The sequence below is a fragment of the Diospyros lotus genome, chromosome 8 (genome assembly GCF_014633365.1).
Source record: "Diospyros lotus cultivar Yz01 chromosome 8, ASM1463336v1, whole genome shotgun sequence".
In the NCBI taxonomy this organism is placed as follows: Eukaryota; Viridiplantae; Streptophyta; class Magnoliopsida; order Ericales; family Ebenaceae; genus Diospyros; species Diospyros lotus.
In genome coordinates this window covers 3,959,560-3,984,895 of record NC_068345.1, presented here as the reverse complement: position 1 = coordinate 3,984,895, position 25,336 = coordinate 3,959,560, and the positions used below count along the sequence as shown (strand labels likewise).

Genomic DNA, 25,336 nt, shown 5'->3' with positions numbered 1-25,336 from the left:
TAGAGTGCAAACTGGAATACCTAATTTATAAGCCATGCAGTTGATTCCCTTTATTCTGGTTGTTATCTTCTCAAACAAAGGCCATCATCATGCATGCATGCAAAGTAATGCACGCTTTTGTGTGTGTGTATATATATATATATAGATTAATGCTACTTTGCCAAAAAAAAACTTATCCATTAGTTAATAGAAGTATGTTAAAATGACAAAATTACTTCCCTTAATTTCTAGGGCGGCCATGGGAAGGGAAGAGAAGCAATTTTGCAATTGAGTGATGGACATGGCGGCCATCGGAAGGGAAAGGTAGGGAAAGTAAAAATTGCAATTGGGCGAGAAACATTTTTGTTATTTTAGCGTGCTTCTCTCAACCAATAAGTAAGTCACTTTGGTAAAGTAGCAATCCTGATATATATATATATATATGTGTGTGTGTGTGTGTGTGTATACACAGTTATTATATATATCTATATATATGCATAAAGGAATATATAACTTGGAAACGACAAGACAAGCTAGGAAAAGCAAAGGTGGCCGGCTACCAGATTGCCATGAAGTTGTTCAGAAATTGAGCCTTCTTCATGCTGGAGAAGCAATTTTCTTTCTCTTTCTCTTTCCAGAGAGCTATCCAGAAATTAAACGAAGCGTCAAACACAATTGATCCACAACTGCATGCCTTTTGGCGGCGGCTTTAAATTTAAGATCCATTTCCATGCATTTTGCCAGCCCAGCCAACTCATCATGATCTTCTGCGTTGTTTAGCTAATTAACAGCTAGCTCGATCGAGATGTGGCCAAAATTCGGATCTAATTCAAACATCAAAAGTGGTAATTTAATCAATTATATGAGCTCTCGTATACGTACGTGTTTAATTTTCCCGGAAAGTTTCCTACTTTAATTTTCTCTGTGCAGATGGCAAGGAAATAGAGAGGGAATTGGAAGCCCGCATAAGCCTAAGCGTCAACGAAGAATACCTTTCTGCGTTTAGAACCAAATCTTACGCCGATTTCTTCACCAAAGCTCATGTACTGGCCGCCGAGGCTGTGCCATCGTCCGAAACGCTCCTCCTCGAGCCGGGCCAAGACGCCGTAGCCGCGATTCTGGAGTCGGCGATCCTTCCCAATAAATCGCAGCTGAAAGAGCTGATAGTCGACTACTTCGACATCAGCGCCGAGGCCTCCAAGATCTGCAGCCGGCTGCTCAACGGCATCAACGAGGTCCAGTCCAACCACAGCCTCATCCAAGCCCTGCTCGACGCCGCCATTGACGATCGAGACCAGTTCGGATCCGTCCTTTCGGAGCTCCAGTCATTCATGGCGCTCAAGAACCCGTTTTCCGATCTCAACAAGCAGGATTTCAAGCTGATCAGCGAGAAATACTCCTCGGTGTTGCAGCTTCTTAATTCAAAGAGGAAGAAGGTGGCCAGGTGTGGATTATCATCTTTGATTTCACTAACGTTTGTTATTCATATTAACGTTATGACTGTGTTACCTAAACTCACAAATACCCGAAAAAGAAGGTATTTATATAATAACTGGTCAAAAAAATTTAAGAGAAGATCGCACAACCATTAGGAGAGAAAGATTATCACACTTTATCTTTCAATTAAATTATATTATCAGTTTTAATGACTCACACACACCAGGAAAATGAAGCTGATAGCCTGCTTGAACAAGGCATCCGGGATCTTTGTAACCGCCGCCAGCGTCTTGGTCGCCGTGGCGGCGGTAATGGTGGCGGCGCACACGTTGGCTGCGGTGGTGCTGGGGCCGGCGATCTTCATCGGCCTGGCGCGACCACTAAAGAAGAAGAAGAAGAAGCTAAAGCTTGCTAACTTGATGATGAGAATGGGGTTCCTGAGGAGAGTGGGGGAGCAGCTGGACGTGGCGGCGAAGGGGACATATATACTGAACAGAGACTTCGACACGATGAGCCGGCTGGTGGAGCGGCTGGACGACGAGATGGAGCGGAAGAAGGCGATGATAGAGGCGTGCTTGGAGAGGAGGGAAAGGTTCTTCTGGGTGCAGGTGCTGAGGGAGATGAAGAAGGGGGATTTAGGGTTCAGACAGCAGGTGGAGGAGCTGGAAGAACACGTTTACCTCTGCCTTGTCACCATTAACAGGGCTCGAGCTCTGGTGGCCAACCAAATTGCACAAGCTCCGTCTCTCTCGGACGCTTCTTAATTAATTTGCTGCTGTTCATGGATATTGCGGCCGCCGTCCTGGAAAACAACCTTAATTTGATCGATACTTCTGTTTTTCAGTGTGTAATTATTAATAAATGCTGGCTGAGCATATCTTGTTTGATCATCGTGTAATTGGTTAGCGCAAAATAAAATACTCATTTGATATAGTTAAAGTGGTTACTTATCTGATTAAGTAATTAAGTATTGTTGGTTAATTAAGATATAGAAAAAAATATATAATATAAAAAATATTTTAAATTTTTGTTTTATTTCAATTTATTCGTTACACGTATCTAACGAGTGGTCATTTTTGAAAAAGAAGTCACGTAATTTTTTAAGTGACATTTTCATATATATTTATCTCTTATTCTCTGGAGATAAACAAATATTTTGATAAAAATTTAACAATCAATTTAATAAAAAATTTAAAATATTTTCTAATCTTATATTGAGATTATTGTCCTTGCACAATTCTCCACTGCTTGTACCATCAATTTCGACAGAGGAGTTAAATCACAGATGAAGCCTTTATCTCACTGCACAGAATAAAAAATCGAACCCATGATCTATTAGTGTGAATCTCACATTATCATGACCCAATCACTTTACCTATATCCTATGGTAAAAATAGTAACAGATTTCAAATCTTATCTTGACCATTAAATATCTTGATTCGAAAAGCATTCCAACCTTATTTTATTTATTTTTACAAATGCTATTTTAGAAAAATTAGAAGAATTACTCAAGTTAGTTTTTTATCTTTAATTTTTATAAATTTCTAATTTTCATTTTTTATTGAAAATCTTTAGAACATGTTTAGAAAAAAAATTTAAATCTAAAAAATTGTAAACATATGTTAAAAATGATAAATATTTTTTTTATTTAACTTGGGTTAGAAAGTGAGATGAAGATAATTATTTATGATTTTTTTTAGACAATCACGTTTTTCAAATCTTTAAATTAACAAGAAAAACTTAAAAAAATCACTTTAATAGTTTTTCAAGTTTAATTCAATTTGATTTTTTTCAAGTTTAATTCAATTTTGAAAAAAAAATCATGTTTTCAATATTTTTATTTAAAATATTTTTTATATTTAAACAAGTTTTCTAATTTTTTATTTTATATAGAATAATTTTCTAAAAATTAAAGTAATTTTCAACAACTAAAGAATTGATTGGGGAGGTTACTTGATTTCAAAGAAATCGGAGGTTTTTTAAATTGAGAAATAAGAGGGCATTCTTGATATTTTAAAAAAAAATAACTACTATTATATAAGAATCATCTTGGGCTACATAAAGGGATATTATGACCAAAATATCTTGCACTCACATGTGTTTCATGCGCTTCTATGCGTCTCATGAAAAAATTTTTTATCATTGATACACCTTTATATAGCTTAAGGTGTATACAAAGGTGTACCAATATCATTTTTCATTATATAATAATTAAGATACTAGTTAAAAAGGTAGTCCTTATAATTACATCAACTTTAAAAGTAATTAATGTAATTCAAAAGACGAGATAGTATTAGAATTGCAAAGCGGGCTTGTCAAGCTAAGTCAACGAGCTTGTAGGTTTGAAGTTAAAAAAATAATAAATAGTTTACTTGGTAACTAAAACAATAAGATGTTGCGTTGACTTTTTATTATTTTTCTAAAAATCATATATAATAAGATAATAAAATTTTTATATTAAATAATACCTCAAATTATTTTTTATTGTCTCAAATATTCACAAATAGAAAGTTACAAAAAAAATAAACTTATAATTCATAAAATATAATATAAAAAAATAATAAAATAAAATAATATTTGTGTCAAATTATAAAATTTTTAAATATTTTTATTTAATTGGCTCGCGAGCCCAGCAGTAGCCCAGTTCAACCCAACTCTGTTCAAGTTGGGTTTGCTGGGCTTGGCCAGGGCCTGGCCCATTTATCGTTTTTCTTATTAGGCCCAGTTTTCATTTGTAATCACTCTTTTAAAATTCGGACCAGACTAGCCAGTAAAATCGATTTAATCAGAAATTGGTGACCTATCTGGTCTGATTTAACTTAAAAAATTAAATATCTTTCAATTTGGTCAAAACTAGTCAAAATACGGTCAAACCAGTGAACCAAGAACCAGGTTGACCCCAATTTTTTTTATCCCCTCACTCACTTTTAAATTTTTAATTATTAGTTAATTCTTTAATAACATATATAACAATTATATATAAAATATTAGTTATATATTAGTTAATAATAACATTTCTCATAATAATATATAAAATATTAGTATTTTAAATATATATTAAATTATATATATAATATATTATTTAATTATAAAATATATATATAATATCATCTGGTCGGACCACTCCGGTTTAACCAATCCGACCAACTGATCCGTGACCCAATTAATAATTCGGTTTACTGTCCGATCCGATTTTTAAAACATTGTTTGTAATCACATTATACCACGATTTCTAATGTAGTTTATTTATTTATTTATTATTTTTTTTTGTGTATGTGTTTGGATGGAAAACTTGAAAATAATATTTTTTAAAAGAAGACTTACCCTAACACAAATTTTTTCACATATAATTGTGTGTAATTTTGTTTTCATCAAATTATTTGTATGTAAGAAAATAAAATAAAACATATTTTATATAATATAATATTTTATAATCTTTTAAAAATAAAAAAATATTGTAAAATTGTTGAACCCAAAAAAAAACAAAAAAAAAACCTACCAGCTAGTGAAGTAGAGAGATGTGGCACTTCATTGCTCACTTCACTATGTTAGACCATATTAGTAGCATGTAAATATTTAGAGATGTTTAAATTTTGATTTGGTTTAGGAATACCCGTTAAGTGATTCGATTTTTAGTTTATTAAAATGCACTAACTAATTTATGGTCTCGTCCTATTCGAGATCGATCTAAGATCGAAAATTGGTCAGCCATTGCTGCTTATATTTTAAATATATATGTATGTATTTTTATTTGGATAATACATATAAATGTATATGTATATTTTTTTAAATTTTATATTTAAAAAAACTATACTAAACCAATCTAATCCCATTTGATCGCAATCCTTACTAATCTGGTCTTCAGTCTGAATTAGATGAGGCATCGTGATTTGTCGCTCATATTAGATGCATTTATAGTAACAAATAATTATTCACCCCTATAAATGTCTCCTATTAAGGAAAACATCTTGATGTATATATTAAAGCAATGTATTCACAATTCATCGAAAACTTTATAAATAAGAATAAAGAGAATGAGATCAAAGTAAAGTGTTTTTTATTTACACTTTTCCTTCTTATTTTGCTAATTCTTCTTCCTTTTATTCTCAATCTCTTACAACTCCCCCCTACCCCATCTCTCTCTCTCTCTGTCTCTTATCCACTGCAATAGGTTCAGACCAAAAACTATTTATGTGGATTATATATATAGAGATTCCGTTAGATAATAGATTCATTAAAGATAACCCATTAAATGAATTATTGAACAAATAAATTCAGAACTCACCGTCATAGGTTCAATAATAGATAAATCTAGAATTAGTCGTCATGCATTCTCATTAATTTGTGCATCCAAAATAAGAAAAAAAAGCCTCTAACTCATCTTATCTATATTTGACAATATTGATGTTGTCACTATAATTGTTTGTAATACCCAAGAAATTAAGATTATTTAAAAATAAGTGCTTTATTAGAAAAATGAAATTTTGATAAAGATTGGCATCTAAATAGTCTAAAAAATTGACCGAATCAACTCCACGGAGTACCCTAGAGCCGAGATACTAAAGGAAAATGATATGGTAGTGATCAGTATTTCGAGGCATGATTTATGGTATCGAAAGAAAACGAATCATGAACGATTTTCGGTACAGCTAAAATGCAACTGCAATTTAGGTTGCAAAATCAAATTATCGTAAGAGACTTTCGGGAAGTCAACGGAACCTCGAAAGGCTTTATATTTAGTATGTAAGATAACCTTTCAGTGGTTTTAGGAAGAAACAAAAGAGTTTACGACCAAAACGAAGAGTTGGGGCTAAGTGCAGTTTTCTAAATTTGGCAGATGGAGATCGAAATGACATTTTTTCATAATCTTAGAGGATAAAATAAAGAGTTCAAAGTTTGAGGGACTCAATGGAAGTTATAGAAAGTTTCGGGGCTTCATGGAAAGACCAAAAAGTAGAGAAGTAAAAATGAATGGGGCAAAAGTGCAATTTCCAAAACTTGGAAGTTGCCGTGGCAGCCAAGCTTCTTGCCACCCTTCTCATCACCGAATTCGGTGGCGGAAGACTCGAGGGAGTGGGCTGAGGGACCTTAGGGCAACAACTAGGCCGACAATCGGCCTTGGCATTGATTGAAATGGCCAAATTTTAGCCGAAAGTGGCTGAAAATTAGCTACTTTAATAAAGCTTTTGAGGGCTATTTCGGTGGGTTTTTTACGGATATATGGAAAAGGAAGACATCAGAGGCCTTGGGTTGCTCGAGATCTGTCGTTTTGGGGTCTGAATTTGACTATATAAATAGAGGATATGGTGGACGAGAGTTTTGCAAGATTTGAGCTTCAAATCTACCTCGTTATTGAACAAATTGAGACACCAAACCATAGAAATTTTGTTACCCATGAGGTGAGGATCATTTTTGAAAATTTTGAAGAATTTTGGAGTTCATCTGAGGAGTGATCGGAGTTTCGCCGGAAAAATCAAATCTCGTTGGAGCTTGATTAATTTTTGCTCGGATGGAAGTCTTTCAGGTGTTATTTTAATCTCAAATTTGGCCAAGGTGATCGAATAAAGGTGGACTATCTTCTAATATAGTCAGTTTAATTTTCCAATGTGTCGACGCTAGAGAAGATGACCAAAGGTAATTTTTATTATTTTTAAATACTGAAAATAAAAGAAAATAGAGTAAAAATAGAAATAAGATGAATAAAATTATGAAAAAATGTCAAGAAATATAGGAAAAAGGAATAGTTTTCTTGTATGAATTTTTAGTTGGGAAATTTCATGAGAAAATAATTATTTTGAATTTTGGAAAGGAAAATTAATTAGAAAAAAATATTAAGAGGTTTCAGAAAATTCCCAAAAAATTTATGGAGGTTAGAAATATTATTTTAGGAATTTTAATGAATACAAATTCAATAAATTACTTTATTAGGTATTTATTTTGAATTTTGGAAGAAATTATGGCTATAGAAAATAGAGGAAAAATAAGAAAAATTATGAAAAAAATTAGATTATTGATTTTTCCTTGGAAATGATTAGCCAAGAAATGATTTGGCTAAGGATTTTGATGATTTGCATTATTTTTTAGGTTGGCACGCAAATCGATGTGATGCATATTTTTCGAAATATTTCAAACTTCATGCTAAAGGTGAATGATTTTGTCTTTAGAACCTATATATGACATGTTTGCTTCATTATGCATGATATTTATTGAAGTTATGATCATTTTGTCATATTGCATGTAAAGTCATGATTTTTTCATGACACGATATTATTAGCATATTGATACTTGTGCATGGGATTGTGATGTCACTCTGATAGTGTAGCTGTAATTTTTCAAGGGTAAATGATGGAACAACGTTAGGATTATCCTGAAAGCAGGTCAAGATTCTGCCTAGGGTTCCATGCCAGATTGGTGGGCCAAAGAAGTTACACTAGGGCATATGATTGTTTATGTTATTGGATCATGTATTCATGTATCATGTTTCTAAACCCTCACTAGAAGATTCATCTTTTAATTGGGTTATACCCCTGGAATATTCAAACGTTCCAGTTAAGATTTGCAGGTATGGCAAGAGGATGATTGATGACATGGTCGATGGGTTCGGCGAGTTGTTCGAGTATATGTTCTTTCGTAAGGATTCAGAATATGTCTTTAGCTATGGTTAGAAGATTATACTATATTGAAGATCATGTATAATTATGTATTTATGAGGAATCGTCAGATTGTACAGATAAGTCTCCATGTATTTAAGTATTTGATGATATGATGGTACAGATTATTATATTATGACTAAGTGAATTCAGTTATGTTTCATATCAGGTTTTGATTTTAAGGTTCTGCATTTATGATGATTAACTGTTTTAACTTATTGATTCTTGTTTAGCATGTTAGAAAGGTAAAACGGGATTATCAGAAAATAAATTATATTGATAAAAACATACATTCTCAAAATTCTTAAATTATTTAATATTGAGAAAAGCGGGACGTTACTGTCCATTCTGTTTTTTTCTTTATCAATTACCATCCCTTCGAACTCTTGTTCTCCAATCAAAATTTAGAATCATGACTCCTTAAAAAGCCATTCACTCCAATTGACCAGCCCCATTTGTCTTCCTTTTTTTTTCTTCTTTCTCCTCAATAGAGATCACTTTTTTTAATTCTCTATTTCTAGTTGTTGAATCAAAGTTCCCTTTGGACATTGAACGTTTAATTTAAGCTAGGAATTTGACCAATCAACAGCCATCCTCCCACAGCACACCACGCGACGCTTGCTGGTCCAAATCAAACTTATTAATTTATTGGTAACAATTTATAAATAAAATATAAAAAGAAATAATATTTGCATGCATTTGATGATAGTTTTTATTTGTTCAAAACATAAAATATAATCCCACGATAAATATTAAAATGTACATTAATTTTTAATTTATAAATAAAAACATCAAATAATAATTAAAATCGTACTTATAACCTAGACTGCATAGACCATAAACGATAATAGAAAAATAATATAATATGAAGTGAAAACAAAGAAATGCTATTTTTTGAAAAAAGTAAGAAATGAAAATCGGAGAAAGGCATAAATAAAAAATATATAAGAGTATTTTTATAAATATATTTTTTAATATAAAAAATAATTAATTAATTTAAAAATAAATATAAATTCCATGATATATTTAAATAAATATAAACATAAGTCTTTTAATGAACCATAATTTACTAATTAAAAACAAGCAAAAAATATAAAAAAAATTAATCTTTAATCTCTTTTAACCTATAACTTTTTTGCGGATAAAAATACATTTTCACATCGAAAATACATTTTCGATATTTTTATAATATTACAAAATAGTCCTAAAACTTGTTTAAAATTATAGAAATAACTCAAAAATATTTTTTTAATATTTAACGATATTTCATATAAAAAATATTTTCGCAACATAACTTATAAACTCCTAGAGATTTCCATGCATCATATATATATATATGTATATATATTTATCATTATTAGTCTAATTTCTTTTTGGTTGACCAACTAGAACAAGAAGGAAAATCAAAGATTAGACTGAATCCAAAAGGAAAGGTAGAACAGTCAAGCCTGTCGTGTTCTCCACGTTCACCATCTGTACATAACCAAATATAAGTTAGACTAATAATAATTAATATTAAGAATAAATTATGCATAATAAACTTAGCGCATAAGATAGTCATTGTTAAACTGAAGTTAGAAAAATTTACTAACCCCATATTAACGGCATTTGTTGTGTTATAAACGAAAATCTACTAAAAGATAAAAAAAAAAACAAGTTATTTGTCTAAAAATTCAAAATAATTTATTAGGTTAAAAATGGAAGCCAAAATTATCTCTCGGAGATCATGTCTCCTCGAGATTGAACATATCTATGAGAGATTGTGTATCCTAGAAATCGAGAGAATATATAGTTTTTTAGAGACTGTAACAAGTTATAGGAGACTGTAATTTTTTGAAACTTATCATGTAATTTTTTTTGTTTTGTTTTGGGCGGTCCTAAATAATAAAGCGCAAACATTATAATTTTGACATCCGAAAATTCTTTCGAGAGTTTCACAAAAATTATAGATATTATGCATAAGAATCATAATTCCAATAGATCTCGAAATATCATGAATACTTCTCATAAAATCTCATGCTTCTTTATAAATAGGTGAATTCTCATTTAAAAAAAAATACACTTCTAATACTTAACTTAACTATGAGAGCGTTTATTAAGGATTATCTTGCATCCTCTGATCACTCTGTTTCTTGCAGAATTTAAGAGAGTTGACGACTATATTCCCAATAAATAAATTAATTATTGTGTTCTAGTAACATCATTTCTCTTAATTATTTGAATGGATTTTAAATGATATATGATTTTATTTTCTCTTTCATATATTCTTATTTTTATTTTGTATACATTTAGATTTAGCATGTACGGTGGGGTTTAAAGAAAATATGTTTATAGATTTAATTATTATTATTTATGTACTTATTTATTTATTTTAAAAATAAAAAATATATATTTATAATTATTTAATATATAGACTCAACCGTCGGTGAAACTAATTGACAGGTAAAATGAAAATCAATTGATATATCCAATTAGCCCGACATAAATGAGCGTTGACGTTTGAAGTCGATTGTCAACTAAATTAACGAAAAAATATCAATTTTAAAAAAAAATAATTCGAATTACGGTTATTCGTTAAGAACGACAATTGCTATGACGATTTATCTCGATTATCTAAAAAAATTAACGATCAAATCTTACAACTGAAAACTCAACTAACAAAGAAAAGTTGATTGTGGGATTGACTCACACAATCCATTCATTTGAAAATAATGTGATGTGAAATATAAGATATATGAAAAAAATAATATTTTGAAGAAATTATTGAAAATATTATTATTTAAAAAACAAATCCCAAAAACATTAAGAAAAATGAATCCTCAAAACTTGGGCACGAAGAAACACGAGCGCAGTCAAGTCCTTACAATTTCCGAGATTCAAAGGAATCCCACAAGTTCCAGCAAAGCATTGTCTGGATCTACCTTCAATTCATCTCTCCATTTATTACATCACAATATTGGCCGTTAATTAACAAACTGGAAAATAAATGTCCATTTCACCGTCATCAGACCCTCTTCCGTCGCTCTGAGATCATCAGGCAACGTGTATCCCTTACCCGAGAAATGTTCTCAGCTTTTCTCTCGCTTTTCTCGTGCTTTCTTTCTTCGTGTTGGGCTAAAAAATCTCCCAAAACCCATATTTGGCACTTTTACAGAGCATTTCACTTTGTCTTGGCCTTCAATCACATGTTCTTCCAAAACCCAACAAGGAGTGAAGCTTCTCGTTCCGCACCGACCCTTCAAGCCTTCCAAGTCTTTCCTCCGTTGTATTTTCGCGGGGAACAAATAAGAACCCAGCAAAGGTAGGGTTCCATTTATCTCCCATTTCATTTTTTCTTTACTTGGTACATCACAAGAGTTAAAAAGTTGTGAATCAATTATCCCCTGAACGGGCCCTCTTAGAAGTGTACTATGATTGCTACTGGTAGTTGGTTAGTTATTGCGATGTCTAATTGAAATGGTTACTTTGTGGATATATAATTCCTCTATCGGAACCTCGTGCACAACGTGAGATTACTGTTTTTAAGTTCTTGGACTTGGACGAGTAAGTAGGGCTCGGAAGTTGATATCACCAATCGTTCTGTACATTGGATGACCGGTAGGTTTGTTTTGATGGGTTGGTATTTGTTTGAAGTGAAGCTTGAGATTCTTGGCTCGTTTGTGAGTCTTTTCACTCGACTACTGCTGATCGTTTTGCATTCTTTCGTATTTTCAAGTCTAGCCTTGAATTTCCGAAATTCGATCATCAGAACCGTTGTTGAAGTGTTTAAAATTCTGGGCCGTGTCTTTTGTTCCGTCCTGTTGATTTAGTGGATGGGGAAACCTGTATCTTTCATTGAAGGGTTTTATGGTTCTGGGTTCTATGTGGTCTGATTGTTTTATGGTCCTTGGATTCTACAGATTTGATCTTTTGGAAACTTGAGGAAGCCTGGATTGCAAGAACTCTGGGGCACAGGTGGTTTCTTTCACTCATTTACTTTTGCTTGGATGTGAACTTGGGAATTGGGAAGTAGTAGTGAACTTCCCCCCAGCGTTCCGGAGGTCTGGGTCTGGCAGCTTTGACTTGTTTTGAAGTCCGTCAAATGAAATGGACGTTCACGAGAATGCTATTTTTCAAAATGATTTACGGAGTTCTGGCCAAACCCTTGGTATTGAGGCATCGGCAGAAACTGAAAAGAATTTTGGGAATGAATGTTTTGATGCTAGTGCTTTAAATGGGGCAGAGCATAAAAGGGCTGGTGCATATGTGGTGGGGAGTAAGTCTAAAAAAGAACATTTTGATGCTGGTTCTTCTTCTTATGATTGGACTATTGATCAGGATACAAATTCCCGTACAGAGGAGAATAGGTATTCAGGTGAGCACTTGGACAAGAGATTCACTCATGGACTGGATTATCGAAGGCAAAATCCGTTGCAGCGGTCTTCAGTCTTAGAGATTTCTCAATCAAAGGAGTTGGCCATCAGTCATTCACCTCGCACCTGGAGGGGTTAGTACTCCCAACCTTTTTCTGAGGTTGCTTTTTGTTCCCCCCCTATGGGTCAATTTGAATATTGAATATGGAGATTATCCTTAAGCAGAGCTTCAAGATAATGTAGGTTTCAATTACAGAGCTTCAACAATATGTTGAGATGCATATCCGTGGATGCTTTTTGCACATCTTCAATTGCTTAAACAAGCTACCATAGGATAACATATTTTAAGAAATTAACCAGTAGTTGCATTAGGAATGTGTTTTCTTAGCTGCTACATGGTCTTTTGTTTTGCCTAATGATGTTCTTCTGATTGTGTTGGTTCTTCACTTTTATATATGCTGCCTAAAATTTGAAATTACAGAAGTCTGCTAGATCTGTTGGTTTCCATTATTCAGTTGATCCCATTGCGATAAGTTATGTAGTCCTAAGATGTCTATATGTTAGGTATGGATCTGGTACAGCTTGATGCGGATTAGATCAAATGTAAAAATAAATTTTGTCATACCCATAAGAGATCAAGATTAGAGACACACTGATTTAACATGATTCTGCAAATTGCCTACATGGAAGGGTGAAGGAGGAACAAAATTCACTATGTAAATAATGGGATGCAAAAGAGATAAAAATATCTCTGTCTCAACCCAAAACCCAATACATCCAATTTCACAAATCTCACTGAGAGATTTTATAATGCTCAAAACTCTGTAGCCTGCACACTGAATAATCAAATGCAAAGGGCTTTTTATAGAGAAAAGATAGGTCAGATATCCAAATCTCACTAGGGTTAGGTAATGAAATCCTATCCCTATCATATTTTGGATTGGGTCAATCTGAATTTGAATTACGCAATCTCAACACCATCAAAAGTATGAATCTCATAATATGTCATAGAAATAGTGCAACCAATAACAATAGCTAAACTCTGAAAGTTGTATGAGCCTGTCCAAAAAAGTGACTATATCTGTCAAACATGCCTCCTGAGAAGTTCCATTAGATGAATTTATTGCAGGCTTTGGGTTTAAGGAAGGAGTTGCATACTGGAAAACTAAGAATTACTTCCTGTATTATGAAACCCATAGTTTTTTTCTGTTGAAAAAGCTGCTACTAATTCGGTGAACAAAATTCTAACATACTTTCACTTCCCAATGCTGCAAATAAACCTTACTAAGTCCAATGCTGTTTCATAAACCCCCCTTTAGCATCTATGGGTAATTCGGGCAGTTCCCAAACTTCCAATTGCATAGGAAGATGGCTACTGAAGTACAACAACTTCACAAACCTTAATCCTACTAAGTGGGGTCATCTAGATTAAAAGGGAATTGGGTTGGTTGTTCAGGTTGGTACTAAGTTCAATATTTATTGTTGTCAAGTTGTATATCAACCTGCATGATGTGACAATCACAGAGTTACCTGGAGCAGGTATCATTCTGGATCAGGAACGGGGAAAGGGAATGCAGAAATGCTTCCAGCTAAAGATTTGGAACACGGTTGCTTATATGGAACACAATTCGCTCTAACCGGAATGGAATTTGTTCATTTAGAATGAGGGTTATTTCCACATAAATTATAAAAGTTAATTTTAATATGCCTTGCACCAAATAAAATTGATTAATTGTACCAATAGTAGAACAAAGTTAATACACCAAATAATAAAATACTTAAGAAAGATATTCAAGAAAGTCAATAATACTTAACAGCATATGATCACAAGAACAAATGATAAGCAAAGTCTTTTCACCTTAAAATCCCACATCCTAATAAAATTAATTTAAGAGATTTTAGGAATGTTGGTGGATCACCTGTTCATCTCTGAACTGGATCGCCACATGTAGCTTTCCGGAATGGATCATTCCCTGAACGTGATGTGCCACTAGGAGCGTGAATCCTGGTAACACTGATCTGTCATATTCTATTCTTGTGCATATAGTGATGGCATTACCTGATGTGAGGCTGTTCAACGCCTGTAGCTGGAACTTGAGGGCTAAACAGAAACTTGAAAAAGGATAGGCTGCATATCTGAACCTCTCTATTTAATTCTCAATTGTAGGATGCAGACTGTTTTGTGTGGGGACCTTTGAAATTTCAATTCTCTTTGAATCCTTCAGGAAATAAAAACATTTGTGGAAGGAATATTTATATAGTTTGACATTTGCTGCTTTGTTATATTGCTGTTATTATTTTACTGGTTAGAAACAGAAATATGATTAATTTTCAACAGTTTTTCCTTTTTATATCTTTAGTTAAGGGCTTGAAGCTTGACTCAATTTGGGCTTATAGCTTGAGCTTGTTTTTTATTCTGAATTAGTAAAAAAGGTGAGCTTGATCTTTAGAGTGCTCGACTGATTTGCCCTCTTGAACAAGCTCATTTTTGTAAATAATATGTTTTTTAACAATTGAAGATTTGTTGTCAGTATATTATATAAGATTTAAATAATGTGTCATTTTTTACCTGCAAGTTTTCTGTTATTTTATATTTTTAAGTTTTTGGATGTTAATAGTATTGGTTACTGATTTGAGCTTTTAATGAACCTCAATTTGAGTTTTAAATTTAGAGCTCATGAAGAGGCTTGTCTGTAGCTTTTGTAGTATCAGCAAATCAAGCTCAAGCTAGAGCCCAAGCTTGGCAAGATTCTTAATTAACAAGATCAAGCCTCAAAATTGAGCTCGAGTTGAGCCCAAGCTTGAGTTTGGCAAAATTCTAAACAAACAAGCTTGAGCCTTTATGGCTTAGCTTGGCTTCGCTCATTTGTAGTCCTAGAGTAGATAGTGTCTTGGATAGTGCACTCTTTAAATGCCTTCATTGTTCATAGCTGAAGAAATAGAGGCTGAGATTTCTCTTTTGTTTCTCTAGTTATTCAATAGGAAGACAAATACAATAAAACGTGTTAGATGTACTTCTCAAGTCAAAGTATAAAGAACTGTGGCTTCCTCCCTCTCTCTTCCATTTCTATATGGGCATCTCATAATATTTACTTCGGGTAAAATACAATGTGCACCCCTAAGTTTGGTATAAATACGGGGAGTACCCCCTCATGTTCTAGAAATTATACTGAATTCCCCTACTATTCAAAAATTGTATCAGTTTCCCCCATGTCATTAGATGGTTGTTAGTGAGATGCAATGAAAAGTGATGACACCAACACTTTTTCTGAAGGAACTGTCTGGAATGCCCTCCATATAGGTCAAACTACCCTCTCTCTTTACACACATTTCTCTCTCTCTCTCTCTCTGTGTATATATATATATATATATATTCCACCCATCGCTCTCTCTCTCTCTATATATATATTTATCGTAACATAATACACCCATGTTTGTACTTTTGGAGTTTTGATTTCTTTTTTTCCCCCCTCTAATTTCTGTTTTCTCCTTTGTTCTCTGTGGAAGCGTCTACATGTACAACAAAAAGGAAGTTTGCTAGTCCTGCAAAAAATTCTGGTTTTTAGCAAAGTTTTTTCTTTTCTTGTGCATATTTGAGACATCAAAAGGGTACCCCATGTAAGTATATTAAGCATCAGGAGTACTCTGATTTCTTAAATATGTAAAAAGAACCCTTTACAGAAAATCAAAATTTTCGCACATTTTAGAAAGCTTTCCTATGATTTTTACCTTCCTTCTTCCTCCACAATGACAAAAATGTTATTAATTCCTTACCTTTTTCTTCTCTATATATAGAGAAAATATTTTAGGGGCAAAATTATAATTGTAACAGGTTCCTTAACATCTGTTTGACAGATGAGAAGGTCAATGTAATTTCCAAAATGTGATGGGTACATGTTATGATTTAGTGAAACCTCAGGGATGTTGGGTTTAATTTATTCTTTACTTTTTGATCCACATTTGGGGAGATTCATTCTGTTGATGCTACACATATGCTTATAGTAATGACTTTCCTCATGATCAATATCATAATCATGATAATTTCTTGAGCATTTCAAGTTCACGCCTCTTGCTTATTTACTATTTAGTGGTCAATGTTCTTTTTTGGTAATTACAGTTTGCATGTTAATACTATATTTCAATTTTTATTTTTTAACAGTCAAAACTTTGCTTTTACAGTCAATGTGCAATGCCTACCATTCTTCAGTGATTGTTTAATTTGATGGACGGTTAGATATCTTCTATCACATAATCTAATCCGGTAGCCTTGTCAATTTTGACACCCAAAAGTTTCTCTTAAGATTTACTTTAAGGTCTGGCATTTGATTTCATAAACCAATTTTTTATTGAGATGGTCGATTACCCCTTCTAAATGGAAATTGTGTTAAGGCTAACATTGAAGTGCAAGTGGAACACAATTGGAAGTGCCAAGATCAAAATGGCATTTTAAGGAAGGATATAAAGTGTAAATTACCCTTTTATATGATGCAGACGTTTTCTACTATTATTGAAAGTATAACTTGGGAAGTAATTTACTGGAAATGTGCAGCAATATTTGCTGTTGATGGTGCCCAAAAATTTCTTCTTTTGTTTTTTTAATAAAATGATACTGTTCATTTTTGTTCAAGTCACGGGTTTTAATATGATCATCTGGCTCAAGTTGTTGGTTTGATATCTCCCACCACTTCTTGGTGGTTCATAATTCCTCCCTTTTTCTTTTCTCACTGTATGGTCTTCTTTTATGTTCCACTGAAATTGGGTGTTACTTTTTGAAGGCTTGGATCATTGTGTCACTGCACCTGTGGGAGCTCATAGGAATTTCTTCTTGGCAAGCCATGAGATGGCATTTTCTAGATCCATGACTGAAAAGGCAGACACTCCAAGACCTGACCTAAAATTTGATAGACTCTCACAGCTTGAGAAGGTGAATATCTAAACATTCAGCTCATGCTTAAATACCAGCTGCTTATGTATTTCTTTTTTTCATGTACTATGCAAATAGAAAGAACAGTAATGCTATAGAAATAGATATCTATATCAGAAAATAAGGTTATCTAGCATTTTTTTATTCATCTAATGCATGTTTTGTTTTGTGATTTTCTGATTCACACTATTGTTATCTTCTGATTCAATTGATTTATTGGGGATGACATAATTCCAGCTGTATATATCTCAATTTGTGCTTGCTGCTGGAGCAAAAAATATTCAATCACCAATCTTGCTCACTATTATTCTGTGATATCTGTTTTTGGGCTTAATATGGACAGTAGGTGTGGATTTCTGTCTAGCTTTTGGACCCCCATTACTCCCAAAACTCCAAGCCTTTGGATACAGAGATGTATAAAACTCTGATATGGGCACACGGGCACCTCCTCCACATTCAAGTACATTTTATTTTGTACTGCTAAAACCAGATAAGATTTAATCGAAAAGGGAATTTTTGTTCGCACAATCCACATGAAATCAGGTAACTTTTCTCTTATTGCTGAATGCGGATTAATTGACTTGCTTTTGTTTGTTGCAGTTTGCATACATCGTTCACTGTGCTTTTTGTGGGGCAACTTAAAAACTTACTGCAAATCTTCCCTGCTTTTGTTCTACTATGAAAATCATGTGTAACTTTTTTCTGCTAGAAAGTAATTTGTTTAAAAGATACTGGGAAAAAAGAGAGTGTGTTTGTAAACCATATGTTCTGTCTTCTATGTTTATTCTTATTGTATTTTTACTAATTATTTTATTTTTGGTGTTTGTTTCCAGAAAAATCTTATTGTGAACCTGGTAAAGATTCAAAATGATGGGAGGGTAGAGGTTGATCTAACTAAGACTGCCCCTGTAGCATCAGAATTGTTAGAGCTTCGTTCCCTTGAAGGTTCACATCAATGTATGAATTACATCACCGCTGAATCCAATAAATCAGTTCCAAAACTGAAAATTGCGATGCTTGTGGTTGGGACAAGAGGAGATGTTCAGACTTTTCTTGCTGTGGCAAAGAGGCTTCAGGCATGTTTGGAATATGTTTATTTATTCTAGGGGCTTAAGTTTAGTAAGATTTGCCTTCTTTTATTCAAGTACGGTTTTTTTGCCTTGTTTTTATTCGGTAATATTATATATATGAAATATAACCTTGTTATGCTCTACCAGAAGCAGTGCTTTAGTGCATATATTAAACTGCATATATACTTATGGAGCTATAATCCTTCCTCCTGTGCTTCTGGACGCATAGAGTATATTGGAATCAGTTGACTTCATATAATTAACACTTCATTTACAACTTCCTTTCTGAGGGTTAATGTGTCCTAGTTGATCATTACTTCATCAATTACAAGGTACGATCTTGGAATGACTTTTAGTGGGAGGCATTACCCATCAAAGAAAGCTCCATCCTTTTTCCTGTCAACTTAAATTGAAGACTTTTCTTTCTTCACTGTGCATCTGTTTGACATTTTGTGCGTTCTATTTTTGAAGCAAAATGCTAATGAATAGTTGAGTTGTAAGTTGTAATAGTAGTGCTAATTTTGATAATGTAATTAATGAGTATGGTTATGTAGTCTGCAAAGTAAGATGGGCTAATCACATGTATTCTCGCTATTATCATTGGAGGAGGCCAGAAATACTAGTTTCTTTAGTGGATTTCTTGTGTGTTAGTTTTTTTCTTTCTAACATCAGTGCTTTTAGTTTGCTTCAAGACTGATTCTATGTTTACTTGCAGGAGTTTGGCCATCATGTTAGGTTGGCAACTCATGCAAACTTCTCTGATTTTGTAAAGTCAGCCGGTGTAGAATTTTACCCTCTGGGTGGTGATCCGCGGGTTTTGGCAGGATGTAAGACACACATTTGCAACATTTTTTCTAATATTTGTAATGAACTTAGTTTCTGCGTATTTGTACCTATTCTTTTACTTGGACCACCTATTGATCTTTTGTTAATTTAAAAACCTCTGGAAAAGTGCATTGTTTCCTTCTTTATTTTAATCTTATTTTGGTTTGGTATCTTTATTAACTAGCACACTTATTCCGTTTTATCACTAGAATAAAAATTGGGATATTGTGTGCAGCGCCAAGTTTTTCTTTGTCAAGTAAACTAAGTTCTTTATGATTCTTCATTTGTTCAAACCTGTATTTGCATTAGTGTCTCTTGCACACAATTTGAGATTTAAACTTCTTAAGACTGAACTTCTTTAACTACTTGTGGAATCCATCTAGCATTTTTATATTCTCAAATTTTATGAAGATTCTAAGTTATGCTTTTCTTCACCTTGTTCTTTCTCTCTCTCTTCCCCCCACCCCCTCTTTTCCCTTGTATTCTTTCATGCAATTTTAGATATGGCCAGGAATAAAGGATTAATTCCATCTTCACGGGGAGAAATATCCACACAAAGAACGCAACTAAAGGCCATTATTGAATCTCTTCTTCCAGCTTGCATTGGACCAGATATAGAAACTGGTCAACCTTTTAGCGCTCAGGCAATTATTGCAAACCCTCCTGCTTATGGTGAGTTCAGACAAATTGAATTCTGATGCTCACTTATTTTCTTTTTCCTTCTTTAAATATTTTTTCTTCCAAATTCTTTATAACATGGTAAGTATACTTGAATCTCTAGGGGTAGTATTTTGCCTCAAGAGTCACAGGAAGTCATAAGTTTGAGGTTGTCCTTCCCCCATTGTGTGCCCGAGCTGGCACAAGGATCTGTCACGGCCAACTCTTACTTGGGTGCTTGAGGAAACACCAAGACAATCTTTAACAATCATTCTGGTGGATAAAACTGAAATTGATGAATGGTGGTTGTATAGTTGGGTTGTTATATGTTTAAGATGCATGGGCATGGATACAGCAGAATAAAGGCATGCTGAAATTGCACTTTACAATGTTTAAGAGACACAAACAGTTTGTGCAGTGGAATCTGTTTTCTGATAGGTTTTAGTTATATTGAATTTTGATGTAACCCATGGGTGGGGGGAGGAACAACCTTGCGCATAGTTGATAGATGATCCATATACCTAGTGATCCTTGTAAGCATAAACTTTCCGTTCTTCCTTGTAATCTATGAAGGGTTATAATTAAAAGGGAAAAGTCTCCATCAACCAAAAAAAATAAGGACAAAATGGACCTGCTCCTTTAGGTATGGGCATAGTATTTGTCACAGTCACAACCTCTTTACAAGATGTTGGACCAGCCAGGAACCCTAAGCCAAGACTTAAAGATCACTAAACCTAAACATCTATTCATATTATTACCAAAAAAAAAAAAAAAAACCAATGTTCATAACTGAAAATAGCTAAAACAATAATCCACTAAAATCCTTAAGATTTAACTGAATTAACCTAATTAACTGAAAGTAACTGAAAAATAACTGTCCCAACTGAGTCCACTAATCATCCCTGAGTCCACATATAGCCCTCCTAATGTTGCTCACCTGAAAAAAGTTAGGGAGTGTGGTGGGCTTGAAGCCTAGTGAAGGTTATTATGCATAATAGATCAATATCCAAAATAAAGGATTTCGTGTATATAATAAACAGATTTCAGTTTCAAGTTTTCACCAATATTCCCCATGCAACAACATGTATCACCAATAGCAATCTCATCATATCATATGGTGTAGCTATCAATTTTCTACTATGTATAAAACATCAATTATCCAAGGCAATTGTGGAAAAGAATATTTTTATGTGTTGTATTTTGGAACAATAGACTGGGTATTTATTACTAGTGTGGATCTCGATTTAGGCAACCAACCTCAAGTAATTAGGGATTAGTCAACTCAAGAAAATAAGGGAAACAATACCAATAAAGAAACATAATCTTATCTTAATAAAAAGGAACTCTAGAAATAAGGAAACAGAGATATTTTAAGAAGGAAACAATTATAGAAGAGATTTATGGATTTCTAACACTTCTCCTCAAGTTGGTGAATGGATATCAGCCATTCCCAACTTCTTGATGATCTCCTAAAATCTTGACACTAGTAGTCCCTTGGTTAATATATTGGCTAGGTAGCATTAATTGGAGTGTAAAGAGCACTAATTAATCCATAATCAAGTTTTTCCTTTATGAAGTGCCTATCTACTTCAATATGTTTGGTTTGATCATGTTGAATTGGATTGTGAGCAATATTGATGGCTGACTTATTGTCACATCCCTTCTTGCTTAACTTTGAGATCTTCATCAATGCTCTTAAGCCATAGAAGTTGGCATACTCCATTTGCCATTGCTCTAAATTCACCTTTCGCACGAGATCTAGCAACCACACTTTGTTTCTTATTTCTCCAAGTTACTAAGTTCTCTCCATAAAAGGGCAATAACTTGGTGTGGACCTTCTATATGTGAGAGACCTAGCACAATTAACATCGGTATAGGCTTCAATAGTACACTTGGTACATTTCTTAAATAGGATACCTTCCCCTAGAGATGCCTTAAGATAATGGAGGATTCTGAAGACCTCTTGCATACACTCTTTCTCTAGGGTCATACATGAATTAACTCACCCCTCCAACTACATAAGTTATGCTTGACCTTGTATGGGATAGATATATATGTCTACCCATTAGTCTTTGATATCTTCCTTTATTGATCACACTACTCTCTCCCTTTCCAATTATTTTGTGGTTTGGATCGATAAGAGTACTTCCTACCCTACTATTGAGACTTCTAGTTTCTTTGAGAAGATACAAAATGTACTTTCCTTGAGATATAAAGATGCCCTTCTTAGAATAAGCCACCTCAATACTAAGAAAGTATTTGAGCTACTGAGGATTTTGATCTCAAATTCTCGGGGTAAACACTTCTTGAGGGACTCCTGTTTAACTTTATCATCCCCAGTCACAATTATATATCATTAACATACACCAAAATGGCAGTAACCATACCTATAGAAGAGAAATAATTTCTGTTTATTTTACATTTGCTGTAAATTCTTATTAGAATACTACTTGTGTGCTACGGTTAGGTTATTGTTAGGCTGTTTAAATTTTGTTGTTTCAGTTAGTTTGCTATAATCAAGTTGCTCAACTTGCAAGTTGTTTGTTAACAAGGATTAGCTGAATATAAATACTCAATTGATTCTTATTTCTGTCATTGAGAGAGGCATTATTTTTCAAGAACACTTCTCTCTCTTTCTATCGCGTTTCCTCTTAGTCTTTCTTCTATTTTCTTTCTTCATTGTTACCTTGAAGCTCTCACTTCATGGTATCAGGGCCTTAGACTGGCGTCAATGCCAAAAAATCAAGACCAATGCAGTTCTTCATCTTTGCATCGATCCTGTTTTCTATCATCAGCATCGCAGTCCAGTCTTTTCTGTGGTTGCAAAAGCTTTCAATTTCATCCCTATCAAACTAGATAACAACAATTATCTTTTTTGAAAGGCATAGATCCTGGCGACTATCAAAGCCTTTGATCTGATTCCGTTCTTCAACAAATCCACACCACCGGTGAAATACATTTCAGATTCGGTTTCTACTGATTCAAATGCACAAGTAATAAATCCTGAATATCTTACTTGGATTATATCAGATCATCTTCTTCTTGGTATGGTCTGTCCTTGAGAATTTATACTCTCAGCAAACTGTTGCTAAGTCTTTTCAATTAAAACAACAGTTGAGATCTATGAAGAAGGATTCTCTCTCGGTTAATGAATATATCTTGAAGATTAACACCATAGGACATGCTCTTGCAGCTATTGGCGAACCCCTTAGTGATAAAGATTTATTGCTAGCCATTCTAAATGGTCTAGACAACAATTATGAAATTGTTGTAAGCCTTATCAAATATCAAATGGATGACATCAACCTAGAAAAGGTTCAATACCTTCTGTTAATGCACGAACAAAGATTGGTTGTCAAAAACACTTAAGCTGTCTTCTGTCTTAAATTTTGACACTGCATCACCGATGAATGCAAATGTTGCATCTTATTGGTCAAAGAATGGAAGTGGATCTATTCATAATTGAGGTGTTTTTATTAAGAAAGGAGGTGGTTCTATGAATAGAGGAGGTAGAGGACGTGGCAAATCTAACTCTAGGAGGATTATTGTCAATTGTGTGGAAAACCTAGACCCTTTGTTGATAAGTGTTACCCTAGGTTTGACAGATATGTTCAACAATTTTCTAATTAAAATTTTGGAAGAACTGCCAGCCTATCTCAATTTGATCCAAGAGCATATAGTACTATAGCTAGTGACTAATGAAGTGTTTCTGTTCAAGGGGCTCACTATGGTAACTTTCCTCAAACTTTAAAAAATCAACCTCCTCCTTTTTCTTCTTCTTCTTCTTCTTCTTCTCATAATGGTGATCCTTCATGGTTTGTTGACTTTGGTGCAACAAATCACATAACCTCTGGCCTCAATAATCTCTATTTGCACTCTTTGTATCATGGTGTTGACAAGGTTGCAGTCGGAAATGATAAGAAACTATCTATTTTCAATGATGGCCTTAGTCAACTTTATACTCAAACTAGCCCTACTTCTATTGTTTTTTTTATCAAATATTCTTCATGATCCTCATATGAAGAAAAATCTCATTAGTGTTTCACAGCTTACGAGAGATAACAATGTGATTGCTGAATTTCATTATAATTCTTATTTGATTAAGGACAAGGGTACAAGGTTGGTACTACTCCGAGAACTCCTTAAAGATGGTCTTTATCAGCTATCTCCAGCATTTGATCATGCTGTACCTGTGTCATCTTCTTCCATCAAGCCTGAAGTCTTTTCTATAAATGTTTCTTCTTTGACTCTATTGTCAAATCAGTGTAAAAGGCAGTCCTTATCTTGTCATACACTGCCCTCAAATGAAAACATAACTCAAAATAAAACTGTGTTAGCAGTGGCATGCACAATTAGGACATGATTAGGACATCCTTCCTTTCTTGTATTACAGTCAGTATTGAATAAAATTCATATTCCTTGCTCTAGTTCTTTTCTTTCTTTTTGTGATTCATGTAAGGTTGGAAAATTGTATCAACTTCCTTTCTCTACTTTTAAAATCACAACAAAGAAACCATTGGAATTAGTTTATTTTGATCTATGAGGGGTCCATCTTCTATTGTCTCTACAGAAGGTTATCATTATTATATCATTTTTGTTAATGCTTATACTACATACACATGACTATATCCATTGAAATGTAAATCTGATGCCTTATCCACCTTTGTAACCTTCCACAAATTTGCTGAATTGCAATATCAATCCAAGCTTAAGGCCTTGCAATCTGATAATGGTGGAGAATTTCAGGCCTTTTTACCATATTTTTCATGATCATGGTATTCAACCTCGACTAACATGCCCACATACTCACCAACAAAATAGAGTTGTTAAAAGGAAATATAGGCACATTGCTGAGATGGGTCTTTCTTTATTAGCCCATGCTCATATGCCTTTACAATTTTGGGTAGAAGTCTTACAAATTGTTGTCTACACTATAAATATGTTGCTGGCTTGTCCCCTTAATTTTGCCTCTCCTTTTGAATTGCTCTATCACAAACAACCCAATTATTTGTTTCTTTAACCCTTGGATGTGCTTGTTTTCCTTACCTTCGTCCCTATAATAAGCACAAGTTTGATTTTCACTCAATCAAATGTGTGTTTCTTGGGTATAGTCATGTTCAAGCTGGTTATAAGTGCTTACATCTATCTGGTCGAGTTTATGTTTCTCTACATGTTCAATTCAATCCCGATGATTTTCCCTTTCCTACTTTGTTTTCCTCTTCTTCTTGCTCCTCTCAATCTGTTTCTGCTTCTAATAGCCTTTCTTCTTCTTCTTCTTCTTCATTCCTCTTCTTCTTCTTCTTCTTCTTCTTCCCCTTGGGTAGTATAGTCCTCTATTCCTTCCTTATCTTCTTTGTCTATTGTACCTTCTTCCTCTGACCCTCCTTGGTTGTCTACTTCTTCTCAACAACCTATATCTAATCCTTTACCTAAGTTTACTTC

At 33.6% G+C, this 25,336-nt stretch overlaps 2 protein-coding genes across 6 annotated transcripts in view; both read left to right on the top strand.

Moving 5' to 3' along the window:
* Nucleotides 1–575: 575 nt before the first annotated feature.
* On the top strand, nucleotides 576–2,329 carry LOC127808468 (UPF0496 protein At1g20180-like). Its single transcript, XM_052347030.1, has 3 exons — nucleotides 576–824; nucleotides 910–1,423; nucleotides 1,643–2,329. Exons 1-3 carry the CDS (start codon nucleotides 785–787, stop codon nucleotides 2,178–2,180), a joined length of 1,092 nt encoding a protein of 363 aa, XP_052202990.1. The 5' UTR covers nucleotides 576–784; the 3' UTR covers nucleotides 2,181–2,329.
* An 8,722-nt stretch (nucleotides 2,330–11,051) lies between these two features.
* The window catches only part of LOC127807529 (sterol 3-beta-glucosyltransferase UGT80B1), a 36,812-nt gene continuing 22,527 nt past the window's right edge, over nucleotides 11,052–25,336 (top strand). The window contains exons 1-7 of one of the 5 annotated variants that reach the window (XM_052345447.1): nucleotides 11,052–11,367; nucleotides 11,966–12,321; nucleotides 12,403–12,552; nucleotides 17,194–17,342; nucleotides 18,176–18,412; nucleotides 19,122–19,239; nucleotides 19,739–19,909. In XM_052345447.1, the coding sequence (XP_052201407.1) occupies nucleotides 12,153–12,321; nucleotides 12,403–12,552; nucleotides 17,194–17,342; nucleotides 18,176–18,412; nucleotides 19,122–19,239; nucleotides 19,739–19,909 (994 nt within the window). In that variant the 5' untranslated portion in view covers nucleotides 11,052–11,367; nucleotides 11,966–12,152. The other 4 variants (XM_052345444.1, XM_052345448.1, XM_052345446.1 and 1 more) reach the window with 4 other exon arrangements.

Bases quoted from the DNA above. Each gene is read 5' to 3' on its own strand.
- LOC127808468 (XM_052347030.1), top strand. From the start codon at position 785: ATGTGGCCAAAATTCGGATCTAATTCAAACATCAAAAGTG. The intron at 825-909 runs GTAATTTAATCA...TTCTCTGTGCAG, and splicing joins TAATTCAAACATCAAAAGTG to ATGGCAAGGAAATAGAGAGG. The intron at 1,424-1,642 runs GTGTGGATTATC...CACACACACCAG, and splicing joins AAGAGGAAGAAGGTGGCCAG to GAAAATGAAGCTGATAGCCT.